Source organism: Mytilus edulis, chromosome 7 (assembly GCF_963676685.1).
Source record: "Mytilus edulis chromosome 7, xbMytEdul2.2, whole genome shotgun sequence".
Taxonomy (NCBI): Eukaryota; Metazoa; Mollusca; class Bivalvia; order Mytilida; family Mytilidae; genus Mytilus; species Mytilus edulis.
Window position 1 is genome coordinate 77,191,182 of NC_092350.1, and position 22,232 is coordinate 77,213,413.

The window sequence follows — 22,232 nt, forward strand, 5'->3', positions numbered from 1 at the left end:
TTGTATAACTGTGATTTTCAACAATTTCTCAAAGTCCAAAGTCTGTAATTTCGGCAAAAAATAGTGGAGCGGAACGAAACTAAAACTTGATCTGTAACTCATCATGGTTAACTCACATACCAAAAATCAGCCCAATATCTGAATGCGTTTAGAAAAAAACTCCGTATAATGGTTTGTTGCGGAATGACAGAATGACGGAATTACGGAATATCGGAATTACGGATTTCGGAATTTCGGACAAGGGTAAAACTATATGCCACCGACAACTTCGTTGCGGGGCCATAAAAATTTGCATACCAAATATCATTGACTTAACATTAGCTGTTCATTTTAAACTGATCTAATCACAAACTAATACATGTATACTAAGCAAAAGTTTCTAAGTGGATAGACCATGACTGAGGGAGGCAGGACAACATATTAACCATGGTAACTGGGTAATGAGATGTGCTAATGCTTAACAACTGAATACCTACCCTAAATGGTCGATCCCCCTTGAAATGACCCAATCACAAACTAATACATGTTAATTTAGCAATATTTCCGAAGACAATAGACCATGACTAAGGGGGTGGAGCCAAATAATCTTCAATTGCTTATAGTTTAAGAAAAACAGACCAAAACACAAAAACTTAACACTGCATGAGCAATGAGCCTTCAAAATGAGGTCAAGGTAAAATAAAACCTGCTCAACTGACATACAGATCATAAAATATTTCTATAAACCAAATATAGTTGACCTATTGCAAATTATAGTACTGTATAAGAAAAAAACAAGAGTGCATATACGCTGAAATGTCTTGCCTTCTAAACTAATCATTGATTTTATGTTGATAGTTATAAATATAAAGCTTTATTACAACTGTCACATAAACTAAACATTAACCAAGAAACATTGAGCAATGAACCATAAAAATTAGGTCAAGGTCAGATGAACCATGCCAGGCAGGCATGTCCAGCTAACAATTCTTCCATACAACAAATACAGTTGACCTATTCAGAGATCCAGATAATTCACAAAATTGGGGTTTTTACCCACCATTTTTTATGCAATTGAGTGATAAAGTTTTTAAATTGTATTATCAATTCCAATTCACCCTTCAAGCAAATATCAAATTTGTTTTTTCACCACCAAGCTCCTTAATGTATTGGGTTTTTTCATCAACAGGGTATTGAATATCTAGGCATGTATATCAAACCAAGATGTTATTTGTTAACTTCCATCTTTTAAAATATGTATGTCATTGTGATAGCTGTTTTATTTTGTTTATATACTGATGAGCAGTTTTAACTGTTCGGCCAGTTTTGTATTTCTAACTATGTAGTAGATAAGGTTAGATAACGCAAACGATAGCGAATAAAAGCATGAACTCATGGTTTTGGCATAAAATTGGGTTTTCCTTAGAATGAGTTTTTGAACTCTGCGATGGGCAATTACATTGGGTTTTTTATTAGTTCTATTGTGTGCAGCTTATCTGGTGCTCTGCCTATTGCTTATAATATAGTTTAAGAAATAAAACGACCAAAACACAAAAACTTAACACTGAGTAATGAACCTTGAAAATTAGGTCAAGGTCAAATAAAACCTGCACGACTGACATAAAGATCATAAAATATTTCCATACACCAAATATAGTTGACCTATTGCATATAGTATAAGGAAAAAAGACCAAAGCTCAAAAACTTAACTTAACTTTGACCACTGAACCATGAAAATGAGGTTAAGGTTAGATGACACCTGCCAGCTAGAAATGTACACCTTACAATCATTCCATACACCAAATTTAGTAGACCTATTGCTACAGTATTAGAAAAACAGACCAAAACACAAAATTAACTATAACCACTGAACCATGAAAATGAAGTCAAGGTCAGATAACACCTGCCAGTTGGACATGTTCACCTTTCAGTCCTTCCATACACCGAACATACTAGACCAATTGCTTATAGTATCTGAGATATGGACTTGATCACCAAAACTTAACCTTGTTCACTGTTGGCGTCCATGAAATGAGGTCATGTTCAAGTGAAAACTGTCTGACATACATGAGGACCTTGCAAGGTACCCAGATACCAAATACAGTTAACCTGTTACTCATAATAAGAGAGAATTTAACATTACAAAAAATCTTTACTTTCTTTTAGTCACTGAACCAGGAAAATGAGGTCAAGGTCAATAGAAATGTGACAGATGGAAACTTTGTAACATGAGGCATACAAAGTTTGAAGCATCCAGGTCTTTCACCTTTTAAAATATAAAGCTTTTAAGAAGTTAGCTAACGCTGCCACGTAGCCTCCAGATTCTATCCTTAAGTCGAGCTTTCTGCAACATAAGTCACAGGCTCGACAATAAACTACATAAAAATATCAAGTCAATAGCTTCATGCATGACAAAAGAAGCTGTTGAAAACTGATTATTTGAGTGAATTTTCTGTGCCCAAAAGCTCCACAAAATGATCAGACTGGAAAAAAAATCAAACTTGATCTGTCGTTACCTGTCATGATGAAACTATATACATGTACTAATTATCAAATTAAAATCTTCAAGAATGACAAAAATAAGGTTGGAAAACTGATTATTTTAATGAATTTTCGAAGTCAAAGGACCATAACTCTGAACAAAATCATCAGACTAGAACACATTTTTTTATACACGAGCCAAAACAAATAGTCAACCCACTCCATACATACTTCAGTGATAATCTTTTTATAATCAACAAAAATTTGTGGGAATATTTTTTTTAATTTATAGATCTGCCTCTGAAAACTATTTGAGTTATTCAATTAATTTTACAACTTAAAATAATTACCAAAAGGAAAATTTGTATACAGATATATACATGATATATATCATACAATATATCATATATTAAGATAAAAGTTATTATTGATTGTGCTTCATGCACTAAAAGAGGGATGAAAAATACCAGAGAGACAGTCAAACTCATAGATCGAAAAAAACTCCCAAGGAGTCCTGACACAAATTCCAAAATCTCATCTATTAGCACATCCTTAATAAGTGTCAACTTTGCAAGAGCAACTTTATAGCTTAACTTTGTATAAAGTAGAGATGTATTCTAAGATTTTTAGTTTTCAGCAGTTCATCTTATATATGAATTGCCTCTGTGTTACATTAAAACATGGTTATTACTGGGAACTCTGAAAGAATTATATTGACATGGGAACTAATTCAGAAATTAAAGTCTAGGTCAGTATGATGACTCTGCAGTTTTGTCAATCTGTTAGGCATAGGCATTACTAATATTATACCATCTATCTGTATCCATGGAAACGAATGAATCCCAAGTTTGTAAATGTTGTTCAGATGAGGACCATTGTATGCATTTGCCTTCTATATATTGGCAGAAAAAATTCTCTAAAATGCATTTTTTGTAATTGATGTTTTTTTTAATTTTAAATACTCTTAATTTCCTCGGTTATTGGAGCATCTCTTGAGAGCTGTGAGGGTACAGTGGAATCCATGTACACTCCCTTTCGAGGTAAACAAGAGTGCACACGCTGAAATGTCTCGCCTTCTATACTAATCATTGATATTATGTTGATAGTCCTAAGTATAAAGCTAAGCTTTAATACAACTTTCACATAAACTTAACATTAACCAAGATAACTAAACAAAGACCAATGAACCTTGAAAATGAGGTCAAGGTCAGATGAACCATGCCAGGCAGACATGTACAGCTAACAATGCTTCTATACAACATATATAAATGACCTATTATGGTGGGAACAGACAAATGGAAGAGATATCAGTAGATTGATCTCCAGGACAAAAAGTAAGGAACAACTTAGGCCAACTTGGGTTTAAACTCTGGTCTGGGTATCAGAATACCAGACAATTGTGTGGGATGGTGAAAATCATCCTTCTGATGTTTTGACCAATGCAAATTGAGTATCAAAATTTTAAATGTGCTTTTCATTCTGCAAAACATATAAAGTCACAATATTTGAAACCATTGCCAAAATTTCACAATATTTATTTACTTATACTCACACATGCAAACTTTTTCAAATATAAAACGAAAACAAACTGACCAAATCATTGTATTTATTATATATGAAAAATAGTAATTAAATAATTTTCAGCATGTTCTATTTGAAATATTTTGATCTAACATATAATACGTCAACACTGTAAGTGTTCATCATAAGAAAATACTTTTCAAATTAAAAAAAATATAAAAGCAAAATACTAATTAACACTACCTTCTTAAGCATGAAATTATTTAGCTTTATTCAAAGAAAAAGAAAAAGAAAAAACACAAATGTCAGGCATAGATATAATGTTTCTTAAACAATAGAGTATAGTCTGCAAATAAAAATATCTGCAAATTAAAATTTAAAACTGTAAGCTCCCAGGAGCATGCAATGCTCACTTACATTCATAAACAACACTGGAATGTGTTCTCCCTAAATTTCCAGAAGGTATCATACATAGGCAGAGGAAGAGGTAACATGAAGTGAAAATCCCCATTCTTATAACACAGAGTACAGACCTCAATGTTTATGTCAACACTTTCAAAGTTGTCTGGTTTAGAAATCAAAGAAGTCAATTGTTTACAAAAATGAGGCAACCATTACCAATAAAGTGATAAGTTATATAAGTCTGGAACGTGATGGAACATTTTGGTCAGGTCTTTTTATAATTTAAAATGCATAAGATTCCTTATATGTCCCACTTTCTCCTTACATAAAATCAAGAACATCACCAAGCATAATGCAATGATACCCAATTTACAGGAAATTTTCTTCACAGTTCCCATAATTTAAAAAAATTAATTAACGTATAACTTCAAACTTAAAAAAGATTTGATTACATAGATCATGCATGACCCTGTGTTTAATGATTCTTAGGACATTATAAACATAAAGAGATTGTTCTAAACAGTTATCTATTCAATATGAACTTTTCACCAATAACTTTTTTCTCAGCAGAAAAAGTTTTTATGTCTGCATATGAAATGTAATTGATAAAATCACTTACAAAATATAAACAAGGCAAACACAAAAAAATGATTTATTCTTGGAACAAATATATTGTGTGTATTCAATTAAATAATATATCATAAATACTAAAGTTGCACTTTATAAATGATATTTATGCATAAATTCTTTACAGATTAAATACAATATGAATAATACATTGGTTTAAATATATTCTGCTTCATGAGCACTAAACTACAAACAGTTCTAACAAATTATGTGTATATCACAGTCTTACATTAATCACAGAAATTTGATTCTTTTATGTTAACAAATCAATCATGTACAATGAAAAGTATAATGGCTATCATAATATTATACAATGACACATTTTACAATCCTGTTAATAATACCTACATACTATTTCTTTAAAACAATTAAAATACATTGACTTTTTAACATTTATTTCTCACATAAGATAAACTTTCTGTACAGACAGTAGACACTTTCCTTATCAATTCATGTTTTTGTTTATCATGGTTGTTAGGGGAACAGGAGAGAGACAACAACTCCATACACAATCAAAACAAAACTACATGTAGAGGTTTATCAGTAATTCACAGTAATATACATTTCCTAGGGATTTTGTATCTGAAAAAGTCTCCATAGAAAAGCAATGAAACATTCTATAGTGATGACAAATTAATATACTATGTTATATAAACAATTAACTACATAAAAATAAACAATTAAATGCAGAAATCAGCAGGTTTTCTTCTATTAAGTACAAGACCATATAAAAATAACAGTTCTACATTTGGCACATTTAGAATAGGCTTAGCAAGTCAAACATGTATTTAATGTTAAATGTTGTAAAGGTTTTTTATTAGGACAACATTACAACAATCTTTCATTTCATTCATTAAAATAAATATATTAAAGGTTGATAATCAGCCAAGATTTAGCCAAGGTGAAAAAAAAAGACTTTCCCTTCCCATACCACCAAAGAAATATTCTGATTGAATCAGAAAACAAACAGAAATGTGTTTACAAAATATACCCTGTATGAACCCTGTCAAAAAACTTTTTAATTATATTAGAAGGGATATGTTTTACCTCTGTGTTAAAAATAATATTAAATAGTTTATCTTAAAATATAAGTTTAAGCATAAATATATAGACCAGTTATATCCTGGAATGATTATATATACTGTAAAAAGTTTTGTTCAATGTAAAATCACTGTCTGCACTACACACATGTCTACAGTTAAATGTTTAAAACAAATGCCTATTCCAAATCGTTTACTCATTTTTTCCAGAATCATCACATTTAAAGACACAAAAAGGATTAATTCCTGAAAGCTATTAAAAGTAAGCATTTAAGCTTCTGTTTTGCCTTAAAAATCAATCTTTGGCATAGGAAAATTTCACATAAACATATAAATGCATTATTTTAATTTCATTGATTTAGCCACCCAGTGTATCATATACATAAAAGTAATCCCTGAATTCTTTAGCAGCATTCTTCCTTTAATAATTATTTGATAAGTTCCACCTGATAAGGTTTATCTTAAAGGGCTTCATAATTAAACCACAGACTTTCCAAAATTGTTAAGGGGTAAATTATAATATGGTCTACATAATACTCATGTATGTAAATGTATATTACTAATTACAAGTGCATGTTCAGTATTGTAATACATTCATATGGTAATATCAGTTAGACATGTGAAGAAATCAGTTTTACATTTCTATAATAAATCCTCTCTAAATTATGTTGCTGTTTAAGCCTTACTCAATCAGGTGAAATTAATGAGGTAACAACCATGGAATGAGATTATTAGTCAACAGTATACTGCAATAAACTTATATCCTAGCGCATTAAAGCATCTTCTCCTCAGTCCAGTCCTACCATGTTGAAAATAATGGTGGTCTTGGCATAGGTGGCAAGAAGTCTACATTGTGTTGAGACGCGAGTTGTTGAAGTCCATTGTTGAACTTGTTATGTGGAGTCATGAAAGGATTCGGTGGTGTTGAAGTTCTTTCATTCTGTTCATCTTCCTGCTGAAATTAAATAAAAACTTAACATTAGAAACATACATCAAATTCTAGACATAACTCAAATAATAACATACCTTATATAATTTAAAAGAATTAAGTAAAGAAATATATCTTTCTTTTTAGGGAACAGTTCTTTTAATGAACCTTGTTTTGTTTTTTTGAAGATCTCAATATATTGTATTTATATGATAATGTTCAAAAAAAAATTGTAGAAAAAACAAGACCCAAACAATTGTTGTATCAATATAGGTGTATTCTATAGTGTATATTGTATTCTACAATTCAGAAACATCAATATTAGATTTTACTATGAGAGAATTAATTTTTTTTTATAGAAGAAAAGAAAACTTGTCAAACTATGAAACATATCCCAAGTCAGGAGCCTGTAATTCATTGGTTGTCCACGGTTGCAGTGTGCCATATTTGTTTAATAATCAAACAGGCCATTTGTTTTATATTTTGAATCTGTTTCAGTTTGTTATGTCTTTTAAGAATCCAGGTATTGGATGTTGCTCATTGTTAAAGGCCCAATATTTTGTCTCCTGTAGATGGTAGTCTCATTGGTAAATATATCAATTATGTTTTAACATTGTAACAACCTTCAGTGAAATGACAATCTCAAACATATTACTTTTAACTGAGGACATGGAACTTTGGTAGAACCAATAATTAAACAACTAGAAATTTCAATTTACCCATTTTGTTCATATAGCTTATAAAACTCTTAGTAAGAACACATGTTACTATAAAAACAAATTGGGGTATAGAAACTGCTTTAACCATCATCTATTTGTGATGTATGAAAACAATGATATTAAATTACAGATGCATTTTAACAGTTATATTGGTTGGTTAATGTATTTTAATATGTTAGACCTGCACACATTAGCATTGATTTATATGCTATAATTTGCCTGGAAAATCTCGTGTAATGTCAATGGTATCATCCATATTTATTTTTGGAACCTGAACAATTTTTAACAGTCTTATATGCAGGCTTAAGCAAAAAAGTGAAATTACAATACAATGTAGCAGATAAACAAAGATAGAAATATGTCACAACAAGATATATATATATATCACATGCAACTCTCTAAACAGCAATTTGAGGGACTTTGCTTATTTTTTGGTGAATACCAGTGGTAATTTGAACATAAAAGTATTCTGAAAATCAGAAATGTATTTTATGTGTATCTTAACAAAAGAATAGTCAGCTGTTTTTTTTTTTATTACAAATGCATTATATGAATTTTGGTTAATTTTGGTATATCTTATGTATAACTTATCTCTATCAACGAGTGGCCATTATTTTGTAAATCTTATTGATCAGATAATTTTGATAACAAGTGTCACAATTTTTTACAAAATATTTCTTGAAATTCTTAGTCTAACCACAATTATTAGAATTACTGGAGAACTTTGCTATTGTTCATACTGCGCTAGTTTTAGTGTTGAATGATGTCTGCTATACTTGATATTACAGATGTACAAAACTTTGAGAGAAATTCATATCTGTATTTGTATTTGCTCAGTTAATGAAGACTTGATTTATCCTAAAAATCTTTAAACTCAGTTTTATCATTGTGAAAATGTCACTTCAAACTGTAACAGTCTTTCATAAAAAACACATGAATATCAACAAACAATGAAACATTAGTACAATGGTCACATAATAAGAAATTTTAACACACAACAAAAACTTAACACAAACCAACCAAAATAGTTTAAAGTAAATGTTTGCATGAATAAAATTTAGGACTTTTTTCAAGGATGTTCTTCTGAAAAATATATCTCTAACAACTTTTCTTCATTATTCTTAATCAAATACAGAAATTTTGGAAGACTCAGAAAGAATCTCCAAAATATGTTTTATCTATTTTTACACAGTTACAAATATATTTCATTTTATTTTAATAAATCATCAAAATCTGAAATAGAAAATAAACCCTAAAATAAAAATCTTATCAGGAAATCCCTGATGTTGTTTATATAAATAAATGATCAATTACCTTTTGGACCATTATTTATACAGGTACACAAAATAAACCTTACTTAGGCCCATCTTCAGAATTAGCAAATAGCATTGGTAAGACATCATCTCAAAAGTCGACTTATAAATAAAGGTATTTCTCTATAAAAATAACTTACATAAAAATCTAGTTACTACTAGGTTTTCATTAGAATCTGATAAATATTAGTATAAAGGAACATGTAAGTACATCTTGGTTTAACTTTGAAAAAAACTGCACCCATCCAATAAAACAAAGTTAAAAGGCATTTTAATTCTGTGTTTTGTCTGTTATTAAGAATGACATTCCATATTCATCTTTAAATTCTGATACAATTTTACAATATGAGACCATGGTTAAAAAAAGTTCATGGTAATGTAGATTGCAGTAAAAAATACCTATTCATGAGAGTTAATTATTTTACAAATAATTCCACTTTTGAGATGATCTCTAATCTGTTATTAGAAAAAGAAAAAATGAATCAGTGTTGCTGTGTAAAACACACCTAAATTATGAACTGAAGCGCACGAGAGAAGTCAATCGGTTGTCATAAGCTTGGGCAAACTCTTGTTGCAGAGGAGAATGAAAAGGCGATGGTTGTCCAATACGTATTGAGCCAGCCTAAAAATAGAGTTGTGTCAAAACTGATTAACATTTAAACATATAAAAATACCATGTGCATGGACATTAGTGAAAAGAAACACATCCCTTGTACTACAATGAAAATGAGATTTCCAGAAATTAAAAAAAAATGTAGTTAAAGTTCAACAATGTATCAATAAGAAACCAATTTGTAATAATTACTGATATTTTCAAAATAATGTGGGAACATGACTTTTTTTAATAGTTGTATTCTTCAATAATTAAAATTTTAACGTTCATTTCTTGAAATCTCAGTTTCATTCTAAATACAAGATTTAATAAACTCAAACAATAAATAATTAAAACAACAGAATTATAATGTATAAGATCCACACATTATTTGAAAAATAAACATCTATATAAACCTCTATTCCAACACCAGAGTTATCTAGCAAACACAAAATACTAATAATAAACATTATTCTGTGAAACTAAGGAGCAAAGTATTATTTGTGTATTTATTGAATGCTTGCTGATCAAATAATTATCAAATTGAGAAAAGACCAAAATATTCCTAAATCATCCAAAAACACAATAATTCATGCTCAGTAATTCTACCTGAACTTCTCAAAAATATTTTCATAATTTTAAAGAAAGATCTCCATTTAGTCACATGAAATTCTATGAGTTATCCCCCTTTGAATAGGTATCTAAAACTGACCAACACCGATTGGAATAAAGGATTACATACAACCAAACAGTGAAAACCTTTACATTTAATCAGTGTTCTGGTGTGGTAAGGAGATAATTCAGGAAGCTAGATTTCTGAAATATCCAAAATAAAAATAATACGTTATATTTAGAAGTTTTTCACATTTTGCTTTCTTATTTTGTTGTTGTTGATAAATGAATGACTTTAAAATCACGGAGTCTTTCAAAAAAGAATATTTGACAAAGTCACGTTCTTGTGCATGTGCCAAGTCAGGGTTTTTATTGTTTTCTGATTACTGATAATCAACAAAAAGTTGTATCTGAGTCTTTTCTTACTGTCACATCTTCATAAGACCTAAAAATTCATACTTAACAATATCCTCTCAAGGTACATTGAACAATATAACCATTATATGTTTCTTAAACAAAAATTAATAACACTCAAACACTATTAAAAATCACTTCAAAATGACTAAATTGCTAGAATTTTCATTTCCATCAACATGTCTATATCTAGTGAATATAATTATCCAAAATTTGTGCAGTATGCAACTTTTCATATGTGCTACAGTCACCTATATAAATTATGTGCTGGGATTAATAGATATAAGATGAGACTATCTGACATCTTATTGAATTTCTGGTAGGTGTAGAACAAAGGATGTTTGGAAGGATTTTTTTTAATCTTACAAAAAAAACCCACATAACATGAGAATGTATTGTGATGAATATAAGGTAAAGTTGTAGAAGTTGATCAGTTTGAGCTGAGCAATACTCATTTCAAATCAATAAAGATCTTGGCACTGGTCTTGACAAGTGAGCAACAAAATTAGATGTGCATATAACAATAAGGAATGTGGTATTATTGCCAATGAGTCAGCTATCAACCAGTCTAAATGAAGTGGATGTAAACTATGATTTTTCACTTTCCTGGGAGCCAATGTTTATGGTTGTCTAGAAAAGTTACATTATAGGAAATTTGATGTTTTTATGTTTCATATTTCAGGGTGCCTATTAATGAAATTTGCAAGTGATTAATGTATTATGAAAATAGAAATGACACAAAATAAATTTGTTATCAATCCACAAACAAACAGACACACACACATACAGTAGAAAATAATAATGTGCATCTTGAAGATAAGTGATTAAGAAAGGTTACAACAAATCAACCTTTTATGATTTTGAAGTTGATACAGATTATAAGTAGAAGTTTGTTGAGGGAACCTAATACATCCATATCCAGAGAAAATTCAGTTACATTATCCAGATATATTGTTAATTGATAGCAGGGGACGAAAATTAGTGCTGATCCAGGGGTCTGAATCCAGTAGAATTTGCTTTAGACCAATGAGATTTGTCAGCTACAGTAGTTGTCCGATGAATGATAATATTAGAAAATAACTATATATTTTGGTGGAGAATTCCAGAACTCTCAATTTGTTTCTTGGTACTTGCTCATGAACAATCAGAACAGTACAAAACTATCTACAGGAATAAAGGAAAGAAAAGCACCCGAGGAATCAAAGGCAGGGAAAATTATTCAAACTTAAAGGACCAGTAGATTTGGAGCAAGACCAGTAGACTTTTCAGTCCACTGGTCCGGCTGGCCAGGTCACAAAAAGCTTAAATTGGACCCCTGATTGATAGATATTGAATTTAAACAAGGGAAACCAACACCTGCAATGATAATCGTGCAGTTGGGTAATAGTGGGTGGATACCAAAAGGTATTCACAGTTGTCTTTCATTAGATAAGTAAAATAAAATAATAATAAAATTCAGGACTTCTCATTTTAGCTTGTTGGCGAAACATTTTGACCAGAATGAACTTTTACTGTGCAGAAATTGATGGGTGTTGTTGTCTTTATTATTGTTTTATTGATAGATATCGTTAAAAGCATTTAATTTCTATGCAAAATTTTGTATTCTTTTATTTTGATTTAAAAAAAAATGTTTTTAATAGAAGGGTTTCACATGTATCACTAAGGACTGTTTTATGCTATACAACAACAGCAAGAAGTGTACATGTTATCTTATTTTGAACATAAAATTTGTTCCAACTAAATTTGTCAAGAATCAGCCTTAAAATTTTCTTTTTAAAGCTTAAAAATGTACAAATAATGTCTGACATGCAAAACAATTCTTCTCAGGTTAAATGAAGTGTTTTTTTATGCAGGAGGAATTATTTATATATTGAATTTTTTCTTAACTGCTAGATATATTAAATTAATTTGTTGAAATCTTTTCATGATAAAGAATAAGTGGAAACCAGGCAGTGCAAAAGAATGAAATGTCCATGCAATAGTTCACTGATCATCAAATAATATAGTCAGTTATAAATAGAAAGATAGAAAAGGGAATACATTATGCTTAATCTACTTAAAAAGTTTTTAATCTCCTCTGTTATCAGATATTTGAAGAAAAATATTCCAATAGTTATGAGAATTTTTTTTTACATCAGATAGTTTAATACTGAGTTTTTGTAAAAATCAAAATTGATGTTTTCAATCTTCTTGTTTCAAAATATTAATGAAATTGAATCTAGCATTTATGACGATTATGAAAAAAGTATTTGCATTCAAAATCTGGAATAGACTTATCATGCTTAGTATTTGTCTTTTAGAATTTCTAAAGAGCACTATAGTCTACTGAAGCACTGAATTAATTTTCATGCTGAAATTACCTCCCTTTAAAACAAAATCTAATTATACAAGCCATTGCAAATAAATTTACAGATAAAAACAAAATCCAAATGTTGTGTTTCATGTTAGTTTAACATGTTAAATATTGTTTTAATTTTCAGGTTACTATGATCATCTTGTAAATGTTTAAGCAGCATGCAAGACTTACACTTTTATTTGTAATAGTACCATTCCCTCGTATATTATGTGTAGGACTATATTTTCTAAGTGAAGCACTTCCCATTCTTTGTGCTGAAGCACCTGCATAGGGTGCACCTGAAATAAAATAAGAAATATGATAACAGTTTTTTTTAAAAATTTTATTCACCAAAGCCATTTGTTAATACATTTGTATTTTAAAACTTACAAATTTAAATGAATACTTATATAAGGCTTTCTTACAAGGTAACTTTTAAAAATGACATACTATGCTTTCTCAAAGGGTAATATAAATAACATACTATGCTGACTCACAAGGTAATTTAAATGACATTCTATGCTGGCTTAGAAGGTAATTTAAATTACATACTATGCTGGCTCACAAGGTAACGTAAATGACTTACTATGTTGGCTTGCAAGGTAACTTAAATGACATACTATTCTGGCTTGAAACTTAAAAGACATACTTTGCTGGCTTGCAAGGTAACTTAAATGACATATTATGCTGGTTTGCAAGGTAACTTAAATAACATACTATGCTGGCTTGCAAGGTAACTTAAATGACATACTTTGCTGGCTTGCAAGGTAACTTAAATGACATACTATGCTGGCTTGCAAGGTAACTTAACTAACATACTATGCTGGCTTGCAAGGTAACTTAAATAACATACTATGCTGGTTTGCAAGGTAATTTAAATGATATACTATGCTGGCTTACAAGGTAACTTAAATGACATACTATGCTGGCTCACAAGGTAATTTTAATGACACACTATGCTGGTTTGCAAGGTAACTTAAATGACAAACAGATCCTGCATGTCTAACCCCGTCTCAATCTGTATGTATGTGACAGTCCCAATTCAGGAAATTGTAATTCAGTGGTTGTTGTTTGTTGATGTGTAACATACTTGTTTATCAACATAAATGAGGCAGTTAGTTTTCTTGTTTGAATTGCTTTACATTAGTCATTTCTTAGTCTTTTTATAACTGGCTATGTGGTATGGGCTATGCTCATTGTTGAAGGCCATACAGTGACCTATATCTGTTAGTTTCTGTGTCATTAATGGTCTATTGTGAAAAGGTTGTCCTATTGGCAATGATACCACCTCTTTTTTTTATATCTGCTTGCTTAAAAGATTTTTTTTTTAGTTTTGAAGTTTGTGACCTAAACTGCTAAACATAGCTGTTTATTACCGGGAATAGGGTCAGGTCTAGTTGTTTGTGACCTAGACTGTCTGTTAACACACTTGTACATTACCTGGAATAGGATCAGGTCTAGTTGTTTGTGACCTAGACTGTCTGTTAACACAGCTGTACATTACCTGGAATTGGGTCAGGTCTAGTTGTTTGTGACCTAGACTGTCTATTAACACAGCTGTACATTACCTGGAATTGGGTCAGGTCTAGTTGTTTGTGAGCTAGACTGTCTGTTAACACAGCTGTACATTACCTGGAATAGGGTCAGGTCTAGTTGTTTGTGACCTAGACTGTCTGTTAACACAGCTGTACATTACCTGGAATAGGGTCAGGTCTAGTTGTTTTTGACCTAGACTGCCTGTTAACACAGCTGTACATTACATGGAATAGGGTCAGGTCTAGTTGTTTGTGACCTAGACTGTCTGTTAACACAGCTGTACATTACCTGGAATAGGGTCATGTCTAGTTGTTTGTGAGCTAGACTGCCTGTTAACACAGCTGTACATTACCTGGAATAGGGTCAGGTCTAGTTGTTTGTGACCTAGACTGCCTGTTAACACAGCTGTACATTACCTGGAATAGGGTCAGGTCTAGTTGTTTGTGACCTAGACTGTCTGTTCACACTGCTATTGTCATTTCCATATGTAAGGGGACGTGGTTGACTTGTGTGAGGATGGACCTCCTTTATAGGATTACCTCCATGTGGATGTTTTTGTGGTGACAGGGTTGGTGGTTGCTGTTTCTGCCTATAAAATACAGTAAAAAATTTGCAAGTCAAGGCTTCACAAAAGGAAATTCAAATAAAACTTTAAGAACTGAGATAAAACGATTCACACTCAGGTGACCTTTGTACCGAGTTTGAATGTACACAAAATCCGATCTTTGTATCAAGTATGACTGTATACAAAATCAGATGACCTTTGTACTAAGTTTGAATGTACACAAAATCAGATGACCTTTGTATCAAGTATGACTGTATACAAAATCAGATGACCTTTGTACCAAGTTTGACTACACAATATCAGATAACTTTTGTTCCAATTTTGACTGTACACAAAATCAGGTGACCTTTGTACCAAGTTTGACTGTACACAAAATCAGATGACCTTTGTATAAAGTTTGACTACACAATATCAGATAACTTTTGTACCAATTTTGACTGTACACAAAATCAGGTGACCTTTGTACCAAGTTTGACTGTACACAAAATCAGATGACCTTTGTATAAAGTTTGAATGTAAACAATATCAGATGACCTTTGTATCAAGTTTGACTGTACACAAAATCAGATGACCTTTGTATGAAATTTGACTGTACACAAACTCAGGTGACCTTTGTACCAAGTTTGAATGTACAAAAAATCAATTGACATTTGTACCAAGTTTACCTGTACACAAAATCAGGTGACCTTTGTACCAAGTTTGACTGTACACAAAATCAGATGACCTTTGTATAAAGTTTTACTGTACACAAACTCAGGTGACCTTTGTACCAGTTTGAATGTACAAAAAAAACAATTGACCTTTGTACCAAGTTTACCTGTACACAAAATCAGATGACCTTTGTATAAAGTTTGACTACACAAACTCAGGTGACCTTTGTTCCAAGTTTGACTGTACACAAAATCAGATGACCTTTGTATAAAGTTTGACTACACAATATCAGATGACCTTTGTATAAAGTTTGAATGTAAACAATATCAGATGACCTTTGTATCAAGTTTGACTGTACACAAAATCAGATGACCTTTGTATGAAATTTGACTGTACACAAACTCAGGTGACCTTTGTACCAAGTTTGAATGTACAAAAAATCAATTGACATTTGTACCAAGTTTACCTGTACACAAAATCAGGTGACCTTTGTACCAAGTTTGACTGTACACAAAATCAGATGACCTTTGTATAAAGTTTTACCGTACACAAACTCAGGTGACCTTTGTACCAGTTTGAATGTACAAAAAAACAATTGACCTTTGTACCAAGTTTACCTGTACACAAAATCAGATGACCTTTGTATAAAGTTTGACTACACAAACTCAGGTGACCTTTGTTCCAAGTTTGACTGTACACAAAATCAGATGACCTCTGTACCAAGTTTGACTGTACACAAAATCAGGTGACCTTTGTACCAAGTTTGACTGTACACAAAATCAGGTGACCTTTGTATCAAGATTAATCTTACAAAAAAATCAGGTGACCTTTGTATCAAGATTAATCGTACAAAAAAATCAGGTGACCTTTGTATCAAGATTAATCGTACAAAAAAATCAGGTGACCTTTGTATCAAGTTTCACTGTAAACAAAATCAGGTGACCGTTGTATAAAGTTTGACTGTCATGAAAAGAGGTATGTCTTTTATTGTCATATTCTACATAAATGCCATACAGATAATAATGCCTACACCAGTATTCCAAAGTTCAATGGTTGAGCCCACAATTATTTATACATCATTTAATTTTTGGATATAGCACATTTTCTGATTGGTTGAAATTTTTTTTTGTCAATCAGTTCCTACACATAATTTGTCATGTGACCGTGCGGTCATCAACTTTTTTCATGATTTACTCCTTCAAAATGGATTTTATTTCTGTTCATTCGAAATAACCTCAAATATGTAATGAGGGTTATTTAGTGTGCACCACATTGTTTTTGTTTGTTTTTCATTGACAGAAAAAATATTAGTCATTCCTTAAATAACTAAATTGAAAACCCAAAGAAATATTTTGTAATTTTATACCTCCTTAGATAAACTGCCTCTGGTTTTTGTTCATTGATGTTAACTGTCATTTCTGTCAAACCTTCATCATCAATTTGGTTAACTTGATCAAATTCATCATTTATATCTACAAAATATTTGTGTACCTTAGTCTTAAATTTATCAACATTATAGAAACCTATCTTCCACCTAGCATTATAAGTTAAACTTAAAATCTGTTTTGATTATTATAACTGTAAATATTCACAGAAGTTATCAAATCTGTTTAAACACTAACCTCAATCTACTCTTACTTCTCTTAATGTAAATTTTAATGCATACAAATAAGATGATGTCTTTTTTTAAATTCAATTTAATAGCGTAGTTTGGTTGATTTCTCTCATTGCAATTATCTCCCTTTGATTATACTTACCAAGAATTTGATCTGCTTCTGATGGAGCTTTAGAATCTTCAAATGCATTCTTAGTAAACCTGTGTGCTGCAGTAGTCCATGCTATAGCCTGTGTAAAAAGCAAATATTATAATCTTAGATTACATTCATTTATTAAAATAAGACGACAGACAAACACAGCAATCAACATTTACCATTGAGTAACCGACCGTGTCAGGACAGAATAGCCAGTCAAGGTCGTTAAAAACTTCAATCATCATTTACCATTGACTAACCAACTGTGTCAGGACTGTATAGCCAGTCAAGGTCATTAAAAACTTCAATCAACATTTACCATTGACTAACCAACCGTGTCAGGACTGTAAAGCCAGTCAAGGTCATTAATAACTTCCATCATCATTTACCATTGACTAACCGACCGTGTCAGGACTGTATAGCCAGTCAAGGTCGTTAAAAATTAAAAAGATTATCTGTATCAGCTCTTTGCTTGAAATTTTCTGGCAAGATGTCATTCTCTATGTATATCATATTATCTTAATTCTTCTATTGCATAATTCCTTTTACAATACACCAAACAAGTACATAAAATACTGTAATTAAGATTCCATATAAAACAAAGAACTGTCACAGTATACTGTTGATTTAAATCAGCCAAAACAGACTGTAATTGTGTTTAGTTTTATTCACATAACAGACTGTAATTGTGTTTAGTTGTATTCACATAACAGACTGTAATAGTGTTTAATTGTATTCACATAATAGACTGTAATTGTGTGTAATTGTATTCACATAATAGACTGTAATTGTGTTTAGTTGTATTCACATAATAGACTGTAATTGTGTTTAATTGTATTCACATAACAGACTGTAATTGTGTGTAATTGTATTCACATAATAGACTGTAATTGTGTTTAGTTGTATTCACATAATAGACTGTAATTGTGTTTAATTGTATTCACATAACAGACTGTAATTGTGTTTAGTTGTATTCACATAACACACTGATATAGAACTGGCACCAACTTCATTTGAAAATTCTTTTGTGTTGCTTAAAAAACATCTCGTGTCATTGCTAATATTTAAATATATTCAAGCAAGCAAAAGTTAAGGGCCTTTAATTTAGCTTTATAGAAGTAAAACCAAATAAAAATACATTAACATTACATACATAACAATGCTTAAAATCTGAACTAACTACTGACCTGTCCATTAGGTTTACATAAGATTGTTGTACATTCTGGTCCTGTCCCCCATTTCTCTTGCTCTTTCCAAACATAATCTGTCGGGGGCTGATGCAGCATTGGGTCATTATTTCCCGACCACACTGTGATTGTGTTGTTTCCAGTGAATTTCGTCCTAGGAGGGAATCGGTAAACTGCAACAGGATGACCTCCAACATTCTGTTGTATCATGTACCCTCCAAACTCTACTTCCTTTAAGATAAATAAAAAAAAAACACTGTTAATAAGAATTAATCAATACATTGTTATAATTCTAGAATATTCAAATCTGTATTGTTTTAACAATATTATACATAAGACTAAATAATACAGGCATTTTTTATAAATTTTCTTTGATTTTGTTTATGTCTATTTGCCACCAGCTAGAAAAAAAAACTATACCGATAAGTCAGTGTTCTAGCTTGGATTAAAGGGCAGAGTGCACCACTTTAGAGCATTATCTCATGAAAAATTGAAATAATGGAATAAATGTATTTTTGTAAACTATCACAAATACATTTTATTGTGATAAAATATTTTTCATTTTCTGCTAGAACATGAATAATATCACTGCCAGTCAAAAGAATTATACAATCAATTTTATTTAAATTTCTTTATACAAAATTTAAAATTATTACTCAGTCAGACAGGTGCCAGGGCCAGTTAATAAGCTAAGATCTGAGTTTTAATTGGGCTTCTTTTGAAATAAACCAGTCATTTTAAAAAATGTACATTACAGTCAGCCATTTTTAAAAACCAAAGTGTTTACTATGACATTTTTCAAACCTAAGTGCTTACTAGCAGAGTAAATAGTCTGATTTTAAAATATAATGAAACATGTATACATTCATATCAAATACAAGAATTTGGAGAACAAAGTAAATATTGAATGTTTTCACCTACAAATAACGACCCAATCATTCCTAACTTGTATGACATCTCTGTGCTCAACTCGGAACAATTTATACTTAGGATAAAATATTTTAAATCACAATTATACTTACAATATATGTATATTATAAATTAGTGTAAATTATCAATGTTTTATGGAACCCATCTACAAAAGTAATAAAAAAATATACCTATGTTTTTCTCTTGGTAATCTAGAGGGTAGATGTGAATTACCATTACTCTGTTTGTATTAAACACTGCTATATGGATGATTAACATACATTATATATGGTAGTATATTTATATGTGATATAAATTCGAAGACACAAACAAACCTTTTGTAATACCTTTCTTGTTAATATAGATTTAATACTAAGACCCTACTAATTTATCATTCATGTTCAACTTGCAGATAACAAAAATAGTTAATGTTTGGCTTTTCATAAAAAGCTTTCAATATTTTTGAATATAAATTATTCATATAAAGCTCTTTAATAGATACTTATTATCCGAGTAATAGGGTCTTGTATCCAGATTAGATAAAGGCAAATTAAATAATTTGTAATACGAAATATTCATAAGCACACAACTGAAACATAATTTTGAAAAGAAAAAATTGTTTTGGAAATATGTAGAAATGCATAGCAATTATGCAATATCAATTATTCATGGATAGTTGGCAAATTGTCACTATTTTTTTTATGAATTGCATTAAACTTTCAAATTCACTAAAGTACTCAAATTACCTTATACTGGTATACAATATTTAACATGTCTAAAATGGGTTTGGAAATTTTATATTTAGTTAATGTTTGCATTTTCCTTTAATCAAAATCGATTTTAATACTAGAAAAACAGATCATGACGTTGTTATATTTTCTTAAAACTCAGCAAATACCTCAATAATAAATGATCAACAGACTAAATTGAACCCATGTCAAAATTGTCCATTTAACAAAACCGATTCTCAAGATTGTCAAAACATAAGTGTGCATATACAATAGAATATATATATATAGTGTCATTAACACCCACCAAGTCTTTGAACAAATTTAAATTGACAAACAATATCTTACCTTGCCGCCTTCGTTGACAAGTCGAACATATTTTCCTTCTTGGTTCACATCAAGAATTTTGACATCCCCAACAGCACTAGCAAGAGAATTATTCATTATTAATCTTATGAAGATAAACACAAAATCAGTTTCTATTAAATAAAATTCCTCAAATATCAAAACAATAGTTTGACAATACAAAGATTGAATCAGTAATTTAATGTATTGTATTATTCCGACCCATGGCCCACACCACGGTTACTATGTAAACTTCACCCTATTGATTACAATGTCAAAGGCATATATTCAAACTGATCTGAAATTTAATTCATTAAACCCTTTACAATAATCCAGTCAAATTCTACAGGTTTTTATCAGTTTTTCCTTTTATTTGTCTTAACTAGTTAAAACCCATTCTACAACTAATAAAATTCACCTTGCTTAAAGATTTAAATTTTATTTAATTCAAATCAATCAAATAGGATTTTAAAAGTTGTAATATATTATCAAATCGAATTTGGCGATACTGATTGAACAATGTACTTATGGATCTTACATATTTAATCACTTAGTACAAAGGATTATCTTATTTCAATGTGTTATTACGTTCTGTATACATGAAATGGCTTTTCTAATTATTGTCCATGTTGTTTGTTTCTAGTGTACGATGGCAAATATTTCATGGCAAATATTTCATGGCAAATATTTCATATTTCAGCAAGTTCAGAAAGAAAATCAATTTCTTCAAAAACAGGATTAGTTAAGGATCTGACATGATAATAAATAATAGTCTATTTCATTGTCACAACTTCTACTTTCAGAAAAATGTTATTGTTGTACTATATGTATATTTTACAAAAAAAACCCCAAGAAAATCTCATTCAATAAAATGCATTTGTTTTATTACTTTCTAAATATCATTTCTCTTCTTCATACATTTCATACATATGAAAATCATAAAAAAGGCAATAAAATAAGAAACCTCTAAAGCTCCCTCTTTATCCACTATATATTTACAAGGTAAACCACTGAAATAAAGTATTGCCCCCCCCCCTTTTCCCTTCTTAATTGTGTATTGTAAGCTTACTTTTTAACTTAAATTAGATTCTGAAGCAGGAAATCTTAAATTAAATAATTGTCTTTGCAGTAGAGATAAAAAAAAAAATCCCATGAATAATTTAAGGTATGTGTAAATCCTTAATTAAACAAAAAGTAATTCCAATGATAGAATTGTTTAATCACTTATAAGTTAAATATGCATGAGCTATCAATAATCAAACATAAATATTTCAAATCAATCAGGTAATACCAAGTTAATCAGGTATAACAAAGTTTCACTATAATGATTACCTTTAAATCTCAAAAACTTTTGAGAAAATATAGGTATGTAAAACCATTAAATAAGTTAAAGAAAAGGCAAGTTTTAGGAGTTCACTTTAACGTCCATGTTTGAAACTAGTACACATTTTTGTCTATGGGCCAGATGAAGTCAGTGCCTCAAGGTTGAATGATTTTCTCACTGTGTTGAAGACCCATTAGTTGCCTTTAAGGCTGTATTTTACTCTTTGACACCTTCCCCATTTCCATTCTCTATTTAATTTGCAATTTTAAAATT

At 30.4% G+C, this 22,232-nt stretch overlaps 1 protein-coding gene across 38 annotated transcripts in view; it reads right to left on the reverse strand.

Moving 5' to 3' along the window:
• Positions 1-4,049: 4,049 nt before the first annotated feature.
• LOC139482265 (lamin-B2.L-like) overlaps positions 4,050-22,232 on the reverse strand; it is a 63,015-nt gene continuing 44,832 nt past the window's right edge. For 11 of the 38 annotated variants that reach the window (XM_071266042.1, XM_071266041.1, XM_071266039.1 and 8 more), the window contains 7 exons: positions 20,639-20,714; positions 18,654-18,884; positions 17,473-17,560; positions 17,082-17,187; positions 14,916-15,088; positions 13,156-13,262; positions 4,050-7,005 (listed from right to left, as the gene is read on the reverse strand). In XM_071266042.1, the coding sequence (XP_071122143.1) occupies positions 6,850-7,005; positions 13,156-13,262; positions 14,916-15,088; positions 17,082-17,187; positions 17,473-17,560; positions 18,654-18,884; positions 20,639-20,714 (937 nt within the window). In that variant the 3' untranslated portion in view covers positions 4,050-6,849. Of the gene's footprint in view, positions 7,006-9,516; positions 9,633-10,344; positions 10,419-13,155; positions 13,263-14,915; positions 15,089-17,081; positions 17,188-17,472; positions 17,561-18,653; positions 18,885-20,638; positions 20,715-22,232 lie in introns of all 38 variants that reach the window. The other 27 variants (XM_071266046.1, XM_071266044.1, XM_071266040.1 and 24 more) reach the window with 8 other exon arrangements.